At 41.4% G+C, this 17,298-nt stretch overlaps 1 protein-coding gene across 5 annotated transcripts in view; it reads left to right on the forward strand.

The window, feature by feature from the left end:
• Positions 1–16,753, forward strand: part of ADCY9 (adenylate cyclase 9) — a 201,883-nt gene extending 185,130 nt beyond the window's left edge. For 3 of the 5 annotated variants that reach the window (XM_042854102.2, XM_005306178.5, XM_005306179.5), the window contains one exon: positions 1,647–3,685. In XM_042854102.2, coding sequence (XP_042710036.2) covers positions 1,647–2,835 — 1,189 coding nt within the window. In that variant the 3' untranslated portion in view covers positions 2,836–3,685. Of the gene's footprint in view, positions 1–1,646; positions 3,686–15,332; positions 15,403–16,687 lie in introns of those variants that run through there. The other 2 variants (XM_042854104.2, XM_042854103.2) reach the window with 2 other exon arrangements.
• Positions 16,754–17,298: the final 545 nt, after the last annotated feature.

The raw sequence follows: 17,298 nt of genomic DNA on the forward strand, positions 1-17,298 counted from the left end.
TCTCGGTTGTTGCTTATAAAGGTCATTGTATTTCACTCTTGCTAATTACGCAATCATATTGTATTGTCAAATACACAATCTAAACAAACTAAAAAAAAGAAATATTGTTCCATTAACTTCTTGCAGCTATAGTTATGCTAGGTCAAAGGTGTTAGTTGTAACCATAGTAGGTGCAACATTTTCAGAGATTTGATTTTCAAGATGAGGGCATCACTTCAGTAATTTCCTCCTTCAGATTAGTTCTGTGGTTTTTTTGCATAGCTGATTCTCACTGTAGTCACAATGGGATGAAAAAAATCTGTGGTCTGGGAAAGGTCTTGTATCCTCTCATTTGAGACACACAGCTCCCTGCCTTGTGGATGAATTCAGTCATCTAAAGGGAATTCTCATGTCAGATCATGAGTGAATTGTTGTCATTACAAAAGTGAGGCGAGTATACAGGGACACCCATATTGGAAACAAGCTCAACCAAGTAGTTGAGGAACTGACAGATGCTCACATGTCAGCAAGTTAGAAAAGAGAGCAGTAAAGTTCTGTCTTAAAAGTCAGATCGTGTGCTCTACCAGTCTTGGTAGAGATTGCCATCACTCCTTTTCAGGGGGGTAAGTGTTTTCAGGGAGCCACTTGGTATGATGCCTCTGCTCAAGAAACAATCTCTGGAGTTGGATAAACTTGCCAACTACCCACTTGTATTAAATCTCTGGCACTGGATAAGCTTACTGAAAAACTTATGATGAAGAGACTCTGTTGGTAATCCCCAGTCAGTCTGAGTTTGGACCTGATTTCAGAAAACGCACTGGCATTGTGTGGATCAGTGGTCTTCTCAAAGTGATTTGGGCTACACCCTGACACCACCCAGAAAATTACAGTTGTACAGAATGCAGCCACTTGCTTGTTCGGGGATGCTTCACAGAGGAAGCATATTATCTGCAGAGGCTGCCAGTGAATTTGTGAATATTGCTCTTGATCTGTACACACCCTAAAAGGTTGATATTGTGGCTAGTTGAGAAAATTGCCTATCTCCCCATAATAAGCTTCATAATAAGCCCCATCCTCCCCAGTTTCATTGTAAAGTGGCAGATTGTTCTCCATAAAGTTCCTCAGCTCTGCAGTTCTCTTCCTCCCTTTGTCCTAAATGTATTGATCTTCAAGACACCTTGCAAGGCTCATCCTGTTTTCTCAGGTCTTTGGAGAAGGGGCAGGTTGAGGGATATAGATGGCCTGAAGCAGCAGTTTGTGTTCTATTATTGGTAGTTAAAAAAAATTTTCCAGGCTTGATTTCTGAATCAGGGATGCAAGAAGTCACTATAAATACAAAAATATATATTTAATAATTTTAAGAAGCAATATTATAAATATATATGGAAAGACAATATACTCCTCAAAGAGAACTTTAAAATTGTCAAGCATGGGCAGTATTTAGGCCAACATCTCAACCGGGTCCATTTAATTTAGTTCTAGTTAAATTTAGCATGAAAGAGTTCTACAGCATCAGCATATTTAATAGCAAATAAAAGTAGAATTTTATAACTACAGTTTGGTTTTAGTGAGGCATTTTTAACAATTGAGATTTAGAGATTAAGAAGTCATGAATCTGTATTTTAAAATGCCCATCTTTATTTTTCTTTTCCCCTGCACTGCCCCAGCTCTAGGAAGAATCCATGCAACAGTTCAGTGCTAAATGATATAAAGAAACCAGCAGACCGGATTGGCCAGGAAGTGATACTGGTTTTCTTTCTCCTGCTCCTTTTGGTTTGGTTTCTGAATCGGGAATTTGAAGTCAGTTACCGCCTCCACTACAATGGAGATGTAGAGGCTGATCTTCACCGCACCAAAATTCAGAGCATGAGGGATCAAGCTGACTGGTTGCTGAGGAATATTATTCCATATCATGTGGCGGAGCAGTTGAAGGTTTCCCAGAGCTACTCCAAAAACCATGATAATGGTGGAGTGATCTTTGCTAGCATTGTGAACTTCAGTGAATTCTATGAAGAGAATTACGAGGGGGGCAAGGAATGCTATCGAGTCCTAAATGAATTGATTGGGGACTTTGATGAGTTGCTCAGCCAACCACATTACAGCAGCATTGAGAAAATCAAAACAATTGGGGCAACCTACATGGCTGCCTCTGGATTGAACACTGCACAATGTCAGGACAATAACCATCCACATGGACATTTGCAAACCCTTTTTGAATTTGCCAAAGAAATGATGCGAGTGGTGGATGACTTCAACAACAATATGCTGTGGTTTAATTTTAAACTTCGTGTTGGCTTTAACCATGGCCCTCTCACTGCTGGGGTCATAGGCACCACCAAGTTATTGTATGACATTTGGGGTGATACCGTGAACATTGCTAGCAGGATGGACACTACTGGCGTGGAGTGCCGGATACAGGTGAGTGAGGAGAGCTACCGTATCCTAAATAAGATGGGATATGACTTTGATTATAGGGGGACAGTCAACGTGAAGGGGAAAGGTCAGATGAAAACCTACCTTTACCCAAAATGCATGGACAATGGGGTTGTGCCACATCACCAGTTATCTATATCTCCAGACATCCGGGTTCAAGTGGATGGCAGCATTGGTCGGTCTCCTACCGATGAGATTGCCAATCTGGTGCCTTCTGTACAGAATTCTGACAAGACATCCCAGGGCTCAGATAACAACTTAGAACCCAAGGATATGCTTCCATCCTACAAGAAGCTCCAAAAAGAGTCATTGAAAGCAGAAGACAGGTGCAGGTTTGGCAAAGCTGTAAAGAATGATTGTGAGGAAGCAGAAACTGAGGAGGTCAATGAACTGACAAAGTTAAATATCTCTAAGAGTGTATGATGCAGTGACAGAGAGCTGCATGATGTGCTCTGTCCATAGAAACACAAAGACATTTACAATTGGCTGCTTTCTTTTCTGAAGAAAGACGTTCTCAACACCTGGGTTATTTGTTTTCATATTAGCACCTGATGCTGTGTGGATCACAGTTATTCAGGGCTCATTTTCATCTATCTCTCCCCTCCATGCCCCTTAGCCCTCTTCCAAAACTCCCCAACTCCCTGTGTAACCCTCTTTCAGCTGAGTGGAGCATATTAAGTGCCTTCAGATATACTCCATTGGACTCCCTGTCTAGGTACAAAGGCCCCAAATAAAAACATAGCTTTGGGTATCTATTAATTTTAAAAGAAAAGCTGTGGTCATGATATCATTTTTATTGTTGTTTCTCACAAAACACTTTTTTGGCTAATGCAACTCCTTGGGTTTTTTTTATATATATATGTGTGTGTGTGTAATATTTTACTGTTATCAGACCTTCTGTATGTAAACACACAGACAGATTTGCGTGTATCTACCGTATGAGACTGATATAAAAAGTGCCAGTAATGTACCACAAAATAATGTCGCTGAGATGAAGTAATACAGTTTTGCTTTTGTGTTAGGCAGGAGGATGAGCTGAGTTCTACAGTGGCTCAGCGTTTAGATGGAGCAGGCAGCACAGGTGTTGTAGTTTCACCCTCCTTTAACAGTGTTTTGATCAGATATGTGCCATTGTATGCTTAGGATGCACTGCTTTCCTTACATCCAATGGGTTATTGATATGTGGGGATGGATTAAGGGATCAGATTTCACCAGCTCTCAGGATAGGGTTCCAAAAACAAACAAGTAACCATTAAAGTTTTTACAATCCAGGTCTCAGGTGTTTAAAAAGCAGTTTTCATTTTACCCCCACCCCAAGGGATTTGTGAGGTTTTGAGTGAAGCTGATGCCTCTAAAACTGTTCTGATTTAAGAGAGGGGCGGTTAAATAAATGTTTTGGGGTTACATTTATTTATTTATGTATTTATTATTTTAAAATTTGTGTTTGTGGAAGATATTAGGATTCGTAGGGGTGGTAATTGGTGTCACTAAAATTAATCAGATGCCCATTAGTGCTTCATCCTCTTCAAACTGCCAACCACTGTGAGGACATTACCTAGGCAATACTTATGTCAAAATTGGTGATACTGCCAAAGCCACCAAATGCAGATTGAATCTGAAAATCCCAGCTTCCTTCCATACTGAATTAATGGTGCTGAACAATGTTCTTCAGGTTTTGCCCCTATGCTGTGCTTTTGCAGCATAGACATGCTTCCCATGTGCCATTTAAAGTAGGAATAGGAAGGTCTTTTGCCATGAGCTGAGAAGCACAATATTTCAGGCCTGAGCCTACAATTGACTGCGTGGGCAGACCCCTGTGCCTACAGAGAGGCTCACTGACGTCAGTGGGACTGTGCACAGGTGCCAGGGTCTGTTTGCATAGAGGCAGTTGCAGGATCAGGGCCTCAGACAACACTAGTCCCAGGGATTTCCCTACACCCTGCTTCCCCCTCACCCCCAATTGCCCCATCCCTCCCACAGTGGCAGTGTTGCCAATTTAGTCGTTTTCCAACCCCCCTCCCCCATAAATTCAAACACCTCCTCTAATTTCAATTCCTGGGGAAGACTCTGACTAGTTCTCCCTTTGCATACTTCCATAATTTTAACCCCTTTTCACTCAGTTTTTGACCAAGTGGATGACCCACTTCGGATAATATTAAATATTGCAAGGTTCCAATTTAAACAAATATTTCTTGTACCAACAAAATGACTATAATATTTCTGCCCAAAATAAATTCATCTTCCAAGGGAAATAGGTGATTGTGGGGAAATATAATACTGTTTTGTCTGCACAGTCATATTTTTTTAGTTATTTCTTTCCATCTTCAGTCCAAAAAAAATGACTTTAAACTGAAAGCTGAAAATAGTCACACCTACTGCTTTAAGAACGGCCATACTGGGTCAGACCAAAGGTCCATCTAGCCCAGTATCCCGCCTTCCGACAGTGGCCAATGCCAGGTGCCCCAGAGGGAATGAACAGAGCAGACAATCATCAAGTGATCCATCTCCCTTGTTATGTTCTTATGTCCTGTGTTGTTTACATGCCTTCTAGCATTAGAATATGTGTCCTGAGGTGGCTAAATCCTTTTTTCCTTTCACTTACTCTCTCTGATTTGATGGCCTCCACAATGCCCAGTGGTAAAAGTGGCATTTCTCTGCTGTTGTGTTCTTTCAATGTTAGCCGTGATCCATCAAAATATGCCCACAGCTTTTCTCTGATTGTACGATTGTTATACTCACCACAACAAGCCTGCACCTGTAAGAGGTTCACACATTGCAACTAAAAGTGAAAGAACAGCATAATCTAGGGATTCCAAGCATATTTATTTTGAACAGGAGCCAGGACTGAGAAAACCTTATCTCTAATTATTGCAATAATGCACAATTCAGTACAAAGATAGTCCTTTAGCTTACAAAATTAATAAAGCCAGCATGGTTGTTCATGGCTGTTACTACATGAGTATTGTTAGTCTCTTAGTACTATCTCATTAGAGTACAGTAACTCCTCGCTTAACATTGTAGTTATGTTCCTGAAAAATACAATTTTAAGCGAAACAATGTTAAGCAAATCCAATTTCCCCATAAGAATTAATGTAAATAAGGGGGGTTATATTCCAGGGAAATTTTTTTCACCAGACAAAAGACTATATTTATATATATATATATATATACACACACACACACACATATATATATATATACACAGTATAAGTTTTTTAAACAAACAATTTAATACTGGTACACAGCGATGATGACTGTGAAGCTTGGTTGAGGTGGTGAAGTCAGAGGGTGGAAGAGGGTGGGATATTTCCCAGAGAATGCCTTATTGCTAAATGATGAACTAACACTCAGCTGAGCCCTCAAGGGTTAACACATTGTTAATGTAGCCTCACACTCTACAGGGGAGCGCGAATGGAGGGAGGGGAGACAGCATGGCAGACAGAGACAGACGCACACCCCGTGTCTGTGTGTGTAAGAGAAAGAGATGCGCATTGCCTCTTTAAGTACACTGACCCCACTCTAAGTATACTGCCTTTTTAAGTAGATCAGCAAGTTGAGACAGCAGCTGCTGCCACGAAGCTCCCTCCATCCTGAGCCCTGTTGTGTCCCTATGCTCTATGGAGTTGGGGTAAGTGGGGTGCAGGGGAAGGGGGACACCCTGACATTAGCCCCTCTCTCCCGCCCCCGCACAGCAAGGCAGAGGGCAGGAGCAGCACATGGCAGTGGGGGGAGGGAAAGCTGAACTGCCAGCAATTGATAGCCTGCTGGGCGGCTGCCGCACAGGGAATTTAAGGGAGCAGGGAGCTGATAAGGGGGCTGCCGGTCCAACCTGGTTCCAAGCCCCCACCAGCTAGCTCCAACGGGCTGCTCTTCCTGCAAGCTGTGGACAAAGCAGGCGGCTGCTAGGGTTACCATTCGTCCGGATTTACCCGGACATGTCCTGCTTTTTGTGTTAAAAATAGCGTCCGGGGGGGGAATTTGTAAATCACTAAAAATGTCCGGGATTTCCCCCCCATTCAGAGCGAGGCGCGGCTGGGAGGGCTGCAGGAAATTCAGCCGCTCGCATGGGGCTCTGGCAGCCAGAGCCCTTCCCCCGCAGCTTGCCGGGCTGGACTCCGGAGCAGCTGTACAGCTCCTCCTCCCCGCTCTACCACCCCCCCCCCCGCATTCAGAGCCGGCCGGCCTGCCGGGCTGTTTGCATCAGGCCTCGGCAGCTCCTCCTCCCCTGCTGCCCAGCGCCCCGCTCCGGCAGCACTGGGTGGGATGGGACCGGGTTGTGTGTTGCGCTGGGGAGCGCAGCCACGTGTCCGGCTCCGCACAGAGCCCAACACCATGTTCTGAGCAGCAGGGTAAGGGGCCAGGGGGCAGGAGAAGGGGCAGGGAGATTTTGGAGGGGGCAGTCAAGAGCCGGGGGGGGGGTCGGGAGTTCTGGGGGGGTGGAGAAGGTTTTGGGCAGTCAGGGTACAGGTAGGGGGTAGGGTCCTGGGGGGCAGTTAGGGTGGGGGGGTCTTAGGAGGGGGCAGTTAGGGGACAAGGAACAGGGAGGCTTAGGTAGGGGGTGGGGTTCTGGAGGGCAGTTAGGAGCAGGGGTCCCAGTAGGGGGCAGTCAGGGGACAAGGAACGGGGGGGCGGTTGGGAGTTCTGGGGGCGGGGCTGTCAGGGGACAGGGGTGGGGAGAGGGATCAGAGCAGTCAGGGGACAGGGAGCAGAGGGGTTTAGATAGGTGCGGGGGGGCTGTCAGGGGGTGGTTGGATGGGGCGTGGGAGTCCCAGGGGTCTGTCTGGGGGTGGGGGTGTGGATAAGGATTGGGGCAATCAGGGTACAGGTAGGGGGTAGGGTCCTAGGGGGCCAGTTAGGATGCGGGGAGGGTCTCAGGAGGGGGCAGTCAGGGGACAAGAGGCAGGGAGGCTTAGGTAGGGGGTGGAGTCCTGGGGGGCAGTTAGGGGCAGGGGTCCCAGGAGGGGGCAGTCAGGGGACAAGGAATGGGGGGAGGGTTGGGGGTTCTGAGGGGGGCGGGAAGTGGGAGGGGCGGGGCTAGGGCGGGGCTCCTCCCATCCTCTTTTTTGCTTGCTGAAATATGGTAACCCTAGCGGCTGCCAAACGACGTTAGAAGGGAGCATTGCACAACTTTAAACGAGTATGTTCTCTAATTGATCAGCAACGTAACAATGTTAACCGGGACAACTTTAAGTGAGGCGTTACTGTACTGAAAAGGGTATCAAACTTAGTAGTATCATGGCCTCTTTTCTGATGTCACTAAGCAAATAAAATGGCCTAGGTCAGAAACATTTCTGGGCTCTGAATTCAAGGGCTGCAGTGTGTTCTTGCAGTGGAGCTGTTCTACATATTATTAACACCTTTGTGAGTTGAGTGCAGCCAACATTACATGCATTCAAATTAAATCTGGGTAAATAGTAGCTAATAGTTAAGTCATGAATTGTATCGCTGTTTGCTTATTGCCACCAAAACAATAGCCACATTTAACAGCTTCACCATGACCAGGTGCCGTGATCCTTACCACAAAGGTCTTGAATCTCTTCTTTTGGGATTCAGAAACACAGCTATGAATCCCTACCCCACAAAACATATGGAGGAGCTTTTCAAAGGCACAAAGGGCAATGAGACACCCAATTCCCACTGAAAGGCAATGGGAGTTGGACCCCAGACTTCCTTTTGTGCCTTTGAAAAGCAGTCCCAATACTTGCAAAAAGTAATGGGTTTGTGGTGGTTTTTAATGGCATAATGCTCTCTACTGCATCTCTCTTAGTGTATCAGAGAGTCCAAAGACAGGCCATGTCATACACTTGCATGCCAGTATCAGAGTTTATTTTATAAAATGCCTTTTGTGCTTGTTCTGTTGCTTTCTGCGTAATAATTTTAAAGAAACACAAACATTATGATTAGCCCTATCCCCTGAAAAGTAGTCTACCAAAAATTGATGCTTTGTTTGCTTGCTCTTTTCTTTTCTTGTATGTTTAGAATTTCTTAATGCTGATCATTTCAAGATCACCCACAGGAAAAAAAATTTAGTTGTTAAATGCTTTCAAGCCCAGGAGTTCCGCTCCTGTTATCCCTCACCCATGTGAGTGATTCTAGAGTTTATAATGTTGAGGAAGATACTGAGTATTTTCTGCAACATTTCCTTAATCTGCTGCTGACACACCATTGATTATTTTCCCTCACAACTCCTTTAAGACCAAACAGATTTACTTCTCATAAATAAGTAAATAACATTCCAGTGTGTTTGTTTTAATTACAGCAAATTTTTAAGATAAGTACAAATTTGTTATTGTCCAGGATTTAAGGTTTTTTGAGAGTGGGGTTAGAGGAAGGCTGTTGGGTTTTGTTTGTTTAATCTAATAATCAGAATGTAATAAGCAACAGAGAGTCCTGTGGCACCTTTAAGACTAACAGAAGTATTGGGTAAACTAACCTTGTTATCTCCATACTGATTTATACCTGCCTCTGGAGATTTCCATTACTTGCATCTGAAGAAGTGAGGTTCTTACCCACGAAAGCTTATGCTCCCAATACTTCTGTTAGTCTTAAAGGTGCCACAGGACCCTCTGTTGCTTTTAACAGATTCAGACTAACACGGCTACCCCTCTGATACTTGACAGAATGTAATACTTGCTCTGAGCAGGGTAGATAGTGGTAAAAATGCCAGCTGCCAGTCAGCAATTCCTACACTATTATTCACTAATATTCTTAGTGGAGAGGCCACGATGGCATAAGGTGAAGGATGATGGAGTCTCAAAAAAAGGCTAAGTAGCAAACCTTTCACTACCACTTTGCTTAGCACTAGTTATTTGTGAACATTGGCAGGGATTAACAGAAAAATTCTCTTCTGAATCTGGGTACTGAAACGATTGACAGTTTGAATATAGAGCCAAAGAAAGTGGTTTTTCAAAGGATATGGAGGTTCAATGAGTAAAGATAAAAGGAATTAACAAAAACAAAGGACTCACAAGCTTTTATCTAACGAAGTGCTGTATCTTGATTAGAGAAACTATCTTTGAGGTTGTCTGTAAACTCTAGTATTTGAAAATTGCTTAATTCTCCTGTTTCTGTAACTTTCTCTGATGTTGAAATTTAGAATGATTTATAAAATGTTGGGTTTCTAGTGAATGTCACATGATGTTCATATGTAAAAATATTGAAAGCGAATAATTGTTCTTAACCAGCTGATACCTTATTTTGCAAAGCATGTCCAAATAGCAGCATTGAGCAATTATTAGTATGAAGTTGATTGTCATCAACTTTCTAGCTGTCTAGATTTTTTGCCAGATTTCAAGATTATTTGTTTCCCCTTTTCTTTGTGTTGCATTCTTCTGTATTGAGCATGATGAGATAGTCGAGGGGTGGTTTTCCCCCATCATTGGATTAGATCTTCTGTTTTAACAGCAGTATTTGAATTTCTTTGGTGCCAGATCATGGTTTCATGTCAAAAAACTTTCTCGGTGCTGTAAGACTTCCTTAGCTACTAGCTAATACTAGCAGTATTCTCCAATTTATTGGAGTTTGGATATTTGCCTTGTTATTTCGTAGTGGTCCATTTGTCCAGTCACAACTTTACTACTGTGTTCTGTTGGTTTTCTGTCTTTTCTCTTCCTTTTCTTATTGTAAGCCGGTTTATTTTAAGTTATAGAAGAGAAACACATCAGAATAGTTAAACTGACAGCAATTTATGAAGAGTAAATCTGCCATCACAACAGAAAAACACAAGAGTACACCATTAAGTCATAGCAAACTTACATAATAGGAGGAAATGAAACATAAAATCAAATGAAACTGCTAGCAGCATTGAAATTCATTGAAGCAGAGTTTAGATAGACCCATATTAACAAAAGTTTTCTCAAGGAGTCTGGGTAGACAGATCTACAAAGCAAAGCACATCCACATAAAGGGCATACTTTATATATTCATGACTAATGCTGCTTCCGTTTACCATCTGTAGTAGAAAATATAATAAAGCATCAGAAACATACGTCCACTTTCTATAAGTTCTTAAACTGCTACTTATGGAGAACTGGCTGGCAATACGTTGATGGTTCCTTATTTCTGGCAACTAAATTGCATTAAAAGACAGCGAAAAATACATTAAATACTCCCTAATGTCACCTTCCCACATATGCAATTGGTGTAGATGCTGCAGGGATGTTGTGAGATTGTGAATGGAAGTGGAACATTTGTGAACAGGAGGGGAAGTAAGTGGCCCACATGGTGAAAGATGTGAGACTCCCAGTGCTACAGCATAACAATAGAGTAAAATAGCACTGCTGCCCTATTACAAATGCATCCAGGAAAACAAACACAAACTGGGCCTCCGAACATTTTGGAAACTGGGCTAAATATAGCTGTGACAACTAAAATGTGCAGAATATTTGTTCAGGGAACTGTCCATTCTACTCCAGAAACAAAATTTTCCAACTCCCTTCATTGTAGTTTTCTATCTAGGTTGTAGTGGAACCATTTTTGCTTTTCCAGGGACAGTGTCCCAATGACTCTATGTTACAATAAATCTGAATTGTAATGCACTATTAATATGAATACCCATATAAGCCAATGGTTCCAAAGTTTTGTCTGCTCTGATCAATTTTAAAATTAAAAATGATCAATTATAAAAACTGTTTTAGGAAAACCATAATCATTCATCAAAAACAAATCCCTACCGGCATATTTTAGCCTATGCCTTTAGTTTCATTTAGTGGCCAGTTTGTGGAAAGTGTCTCAGCTGTACAATCATGGAGGAGGTTATTAGACTAATGTGTAGTAAGGTAAAGAAAACTTGAGAGAGGGGAGAACTAGCCCTGCATTCACAAAAATGGAACAACTAGAGTGGGGATGTGCTAAAATACTCCCCTCATCATGTAAGCACAGGGTAATATCTATACAAATAGGATACATAATCTAAATCAACAGGTATGGAATAAGGACTTGTAGATGTGCCACATTAACAAACTGGCCAGATCTGAAAATTTGCCACCTACCTGCTCAGAGCTATCATGCTAAAGTTCTTTCAAATGTTATGCCACCCTTGAAAGATGTTATGCCACCCTGTCAGTCTAGAGGTGAAACGTAATATGAATACATACTACAACACCAGACACCAAGCTCAGCAAAACTACTGGCAAATAGAGAAGGGAAATATAAAATTGGATGTCTGTTTTTTTAAAAGGTTGATCCTTGTTCACAAAGTTTTTTGTCTTTGCTCCTGTGAAGGAACAGGGAACTTGAAGGCAGATACGAAATCAGGGGCCTGATTCTTTACTACTCTAAGGCTGCTTCACACCATTCTGGCAGGGTAAAGGGACCTTAAACTGAGCATAAATATAATATATTTACAACCCACTTTCAGTCTTAATGAGAATCAGGCCTCAGAAGTTTGTTTTCTTCTTACTAGTGTTGCTTAAAGGAGAACACTACTGAAATTCTAAAGAGACTCAAACAAATCCTACAATGTGTATATATGGGGGTTTTTTAACAGCTGTTCCATGTAGAATGGTGGTGAGGGAAAGGGTTTCAAGGTGGTAGTACTTTCCTATCTTCAGAGGAAAAAGGATTAAGCTCTGGCAGAAAAAAACATGAAATGAAAGTGTTAGGTAATTTTTGTAGAGTCTTTACCCAGTGGATTAAATCTCTCATACGGTATTTCCTGATTGCACAGATGGTTACTAAGTACTTCACTGCTTAAATGGTTTGCACACAAATACTTATTATTTGCTGAGGAGAAATGTCTCTGGTTTGAATTGCTCACTTTGAGCAGACCGGATTAGGGGTTTGTGGGGCCCTGGGCCAGAGCAAGTGGGGGCCCCTCTGCACCCCTTCCGCCTGCAGTCCCCCCTTCTCCCACGCTCCAGCCGGGGGACAGGGTTGGGACATGGGGGCTTCCCCCACTCCCCAGCAGGAACGCTGGGCGGAGTGGGTCACAGGGCATGGGGGCCTCCCAATTGGTCGGGGCCCCTGAGCAAAGCCCCGTTGGCCCAGTGGCTAATCTGCCACTGCTTTGAGAAAGAAAGGTATTCTGAAAAATTGATTGTAAAAGATATTTAAGGCTTTATCCCTGGGTCTTAGTTACATCAGTTAAACATTTCATGTTTGACTAATACAATGGTATTATCCAAAACCCAGTGAAGTCAACATGAAATTTTTCTGTTGATTTCAGTGGACTTTGGTTCTAGACCTAGAGGAAGGAAAGAAACAAAGGCAATGCATTTTAAAGCCAGCCATTCCATATGCAGTACATTTACTGCCTTTGACAACAGGCAGCTTTACATGCAGAGTTTCTAGTTTCACATCCGTGCAAGGAGATTTGGTCATTTGAGTTTTGCAATTACTGAAAAATGCCTTAAGACTGCTTTCTCTGCTCTTTGCAACTTAGCCTTCAGCTATCTTTCTGTGTGTTTTATTTTGTTCTTTCTTTGTTTTTTTGTTTTGCTATAACACTTATTCTAATCCTTTAGAAATGGTAGCATTCAACATACCTTAACAACTGCAAATAAGGTATTGGCATTGGATGGGTTATTTTATATTTTAGCTTTTGATTATGTATTCTAAGTGGTTTATATTGAATGTATGGCTACCATGGGTAGTAGGATGATCTAGTCTAACCCATTAAAGCACTGAGACTGTCTAAAGACCCTTCACTTTTCTCTCATGGTACTTATTAGTAACAAAGTTACTGGAGAAATAATTTGCCCTTTGGAGGCAGCTTTGAATCTATAATTGTCGAAAGATAAGCTCTGGGGAGAAAAACAAAATGTGCTACAGTGAAAAACAGTTATCTGACTGAATGTGTACCTATGCACGTGGGGTGAAATCCTGACCCCATTCACCCAGGGTTTTCTCACTGTATAAAAAATTCCATTTTGTTCTCGCCTAGTGAAAATTGGCAGACCCCAAAAATGGTGGCCTCTTCTACACCATTGCCCAAAGCAATGCCTTCCGCAGCACCATTACACTCGTTATAAAAGCCCTACCAGTGTCAAACATTTTTACTCTCAACATTCACTAATTCAACAGTCCACAGCTGCTGGAGGAAATTTCACCCAGACTTTACTTCCCGAATTGCAGTGTTCTGAGGCCATGGTTCTGTATATGCAGAGCCAGGGGCTCCAGTAAGACCCTCTGATATTACAGCTTTAAACTGAGCAGTAATAAATAGAAATATAAGTAATAATTAAAAAGCCAAGAGCCTTAACTAGTCCTAACAACTATTTAAAGACAAAGCACAGTTGCAAATTTATTATGAATACTGCATGCAATTTGCATTATAAATGGAGGGTGTCTCTTATTGATCAGGTAATAACCATATCCTATTCTGATAAGCACCATGTCCAAAATTATTGAGTTAACAGGGAACACCCAGAAGTTAACAACACACTGAAATGTGCTGTCCCTCACTGTTGTGCCTCTCAGGAAGGGTAATCGCCACACTCCAACAGCAAATGTGATTTGTTCTATATTGGATTTATTTTAAAAGCTTCCTCTATCCTGGCAAAGGTTGTTTTTACATTCAGCATAAAAAGCTGCAAATATTGGTGTGGGGGACTGGACGCTTCCATTCTCCCTGCCCCGGGTCAGTGCTGCTGAGCTGAAGCTAAGTGGGGAGGAGTAGCTTTTAAAGAAAATATAATCTGAAAGGCAAATGACTCAGGAGAGGATTTAGCATTCCTCTAGAGCAAGGAGGACAAGGGGCATATGGGTAGCAGGGTGGGGAAGGCATGATTAGTTGAGGTGTTGTAGTCACCTGGATGTGGAGTTCTGAGAGCAGTAACCAAGCAGAGCACGGATTTGTATGCCATACAGTTATGCCAATTGGACACACACACATCCCAGCAGAGAGCTACACAGAGAAATAATTGGACAGTTGTGGGGTCAGGAACTGTGCTGCTTCCCTGCACCACAGTTGACTGAGACAATTCTGCTTCAGCCTAACTATTGTTCATTGAGTTTGTAAAAATGCCTTTTCCCTCTGCATTTTTCTTTAAATTGTTCATGTGAATAAATTTTGAGCTGGCAGTTGAAATTGCATTTTAAATTCAGACACAGCTACCCTATTACCAAAGTTTAGTGGTAGGTGGGTTTTTGGTTTTTTGTTGCTTTCTTCTTTTTTTCCCCTGTATCATGTTGTATACAGTATTATACATATATGACATTATGTAAACAATTTCTGTGCATAGAAAGCTATTGCGACTGGCTGGAGTGTTACAAGATTACAAAAACCTGCAGTAGGTTCATCTTAAAGGTAGAAGTGCAAAATGGATCCTTCCGAGTTGATTTTTGTTTCACAAGAAATTGTAAGTTGGGCAAAGATATAATTTCTGCTCAAACACCTGCTTAAGATTCCTGCTTGGCAACATGCCTGGAGATAGACATCATCTCCATACCATTATATGCTTCCTTTAAAAGCTGCCTTTAGACCAGTATTAGCCCAAGTGCTCTAGTACTTTGATATTGCATTGCCTGTCCCTCCACAAATGCACATGGAATCAGCACAAAACCACTAAGCATTAACTGAAAACAATTTCCAATTCAAAAAACAAAACAAAAATCCTAATCTCCTGGAAAGTGTTACTTTAATGATGTCTTTGCTTTTTTTCCCCATCCCCAGTAAACCCCATGATCACACTACATTCTCCCCTCCTCTTTGCAAACAGACAGAAAAGGCCTGTTTACAAACACTTGAGAGGGGAAGTTTGTAACTTCCACTTAATTATTTGCAGGGGAAGGTGCTTCCATTCAGCAGATGAATTGTAAATATTCTGCATATGCTTTGTTGACAACACACAAAATGGAAAAAAGTTGTATCTGTGAAATATTAAGCTATATATGTATATAGATAAAAATACATACTATCTTTGACTCGTTACTACAGAGCTGTAATCAACTGTATATTAAACTGTTTTACTGTATTGCAGAACATTTCACGCTATCTGAGATGTAGAAAAGCTGGGAAAGTAATTCACAATACAGTATGTCAACTTCAAATTTGTTTGCTTTTTTATTTTGCTTAGGCACCACTTAAACCAGAATCTGTGCCAGTTGTACATTGTTTCAGAGAATTACTGTTTGGAACATACACTCTTGGACCTTTTATTTACTGAACATTGACTCCTCACAATAGTTCTTTGTGATTGCTTATGAAACTTCACTCATTTCATTTGTGGTTAGGTAGGATATTTGAGAAGAATTTTAAAAAGCAAAGGGACTTCTCAGGTAGTCTAGGGCTCAGATTAGAAGTACTCTAATTATTTGGTGGTAAATGACCTTTAAATTTTAAATACCAGTTTTTACAAAACTGCTTTCTGAGACAGACATTTTTTTATAATACACTACTATACATTGTGAGTCTGCGCTACAGCAACAGTTAACTGACAGACAATGCTCTTGGAAGAGTGCTGTTGTCACTCTTAATTCAGGTGCAAATCTAAGGAAATGAAGAGAAAGAGCCATATTGATTTTAGTTTCAGTAGAATCTCTAAGGAAAGAGTTCGACTAAGACTTTCAAAGCCTTAATGTTTGTCAACTAGAAAACTGAACACTATAGACAAGGTGTAGTATGGTAAGTAGCACAGTACACTGTACAACTTGGGTATCTCCAACAGCATCCTGTTGTATTTTACTTGGGTTCATGTGGCTTTGATATATTTAACTGAAAAGATTTAAAGAAAATTCTAAACTCTTGCAAAATAAGTGCAGAAGAAATGAAGGTTTTTTTCTTTTTTTCTGGATTCTATGTCCACCCTACTCCACCCAGATGCATGCACTCTTCTTATCTTTATGCCTGCCAAATGAACCTTATTTATTTACATTTGCCACATCTTTTAAAGGACATCTTTACATCCTTTTTACCTGGTGATGACAGAGCTATCCAGTTGTAGATTATTTTGCATGTTAAATTGGACAGCAAATGAATTGTGGCTTTACTGTTATTATTTACATAGCCCCATTGGTATGCAATGAGATTTCATGCTTCATCAAGAACTTTGTCCCTCACTGAACCATTAGAGTTACAGTCTGATTTTTCTTAAAGTTTTCTCAGAAGGACAGGTAAGTATCAGAGAGCTTGTATAACGCACATATGGTACCATTCAGTCTTAAGGCAGCCAGCCATTAGCCACATTTACCACCATATTACTCAAACCCAACCCAGGAATTTTTATACCAATACATATATTTAACCAATACTAAAGAGTTCCTGGGTGTCAGCCTTCTGTTGTAGGTGAAAACTGTTTGAACATTATCCGAGTATTTCTGTTTGTTTTCATTGTAGATCACGGTGATTGTCAACAGCCAAGAGACATTTTTTAATAAATCTTATAAAGGAATTTCCAATAAATCCAGTCTTCCTGTTTTCCTTATTAATTGTATGTTGTCTTCTCCAAAAGTAAACTATTTTGAAGGTCCTAAACTTCCCTAGTTACTAAACTCTTGGAGAAAAATGCTGTGTGTACAGATATGGAGTTAAAATTATCCAGCGTTGTACAGCTAAAAATACTGCATGTAGGAGGAAAAATGTTTTCCAGAGATTTTTCCAACTGTATAACATCAGACACATTAAATAGCATTTCCAAATATTGAGATGGCTAAGTTAGACCATATGTGTATAACTTTCCTATCATCCACCTTCAAGATCCTGGGGTGGTGTGGTTTAGGAAGCCTGGTGTCCCACCTAAAGTAAACTGTGCACTATATTGAAAAATCTAAGTTTAAATCTGGAGCAAGCATTGTCCCGCTGGGTAGCAGTGTGATCTAGTGAACTGAGCACTTGAGTAAGAGCTAGGAACTCCTCTAAGATCTCCCAGCTGACCTTGAGACATTTACTTAATGTCTCTGCCTCAGTGTCCACATCTATAAATGGGAATAATGATACTCATCTCATGC

The sequence above is a fragment of the Chrysemys picta genome, chromosome 10 (assembly GCF_011386835.1).
Source record: "Chrysemys picta bellii isolate R12L10 chromosome 10, ASM1138683v2, whole genome shotgun sequence".
Classification (NCBI taxonomy): domain Eukaryota; kingdom Metazoa; phylum Chordata; order Testudines; family Emydidae; genus Chrysemys; species Chrysemys picta.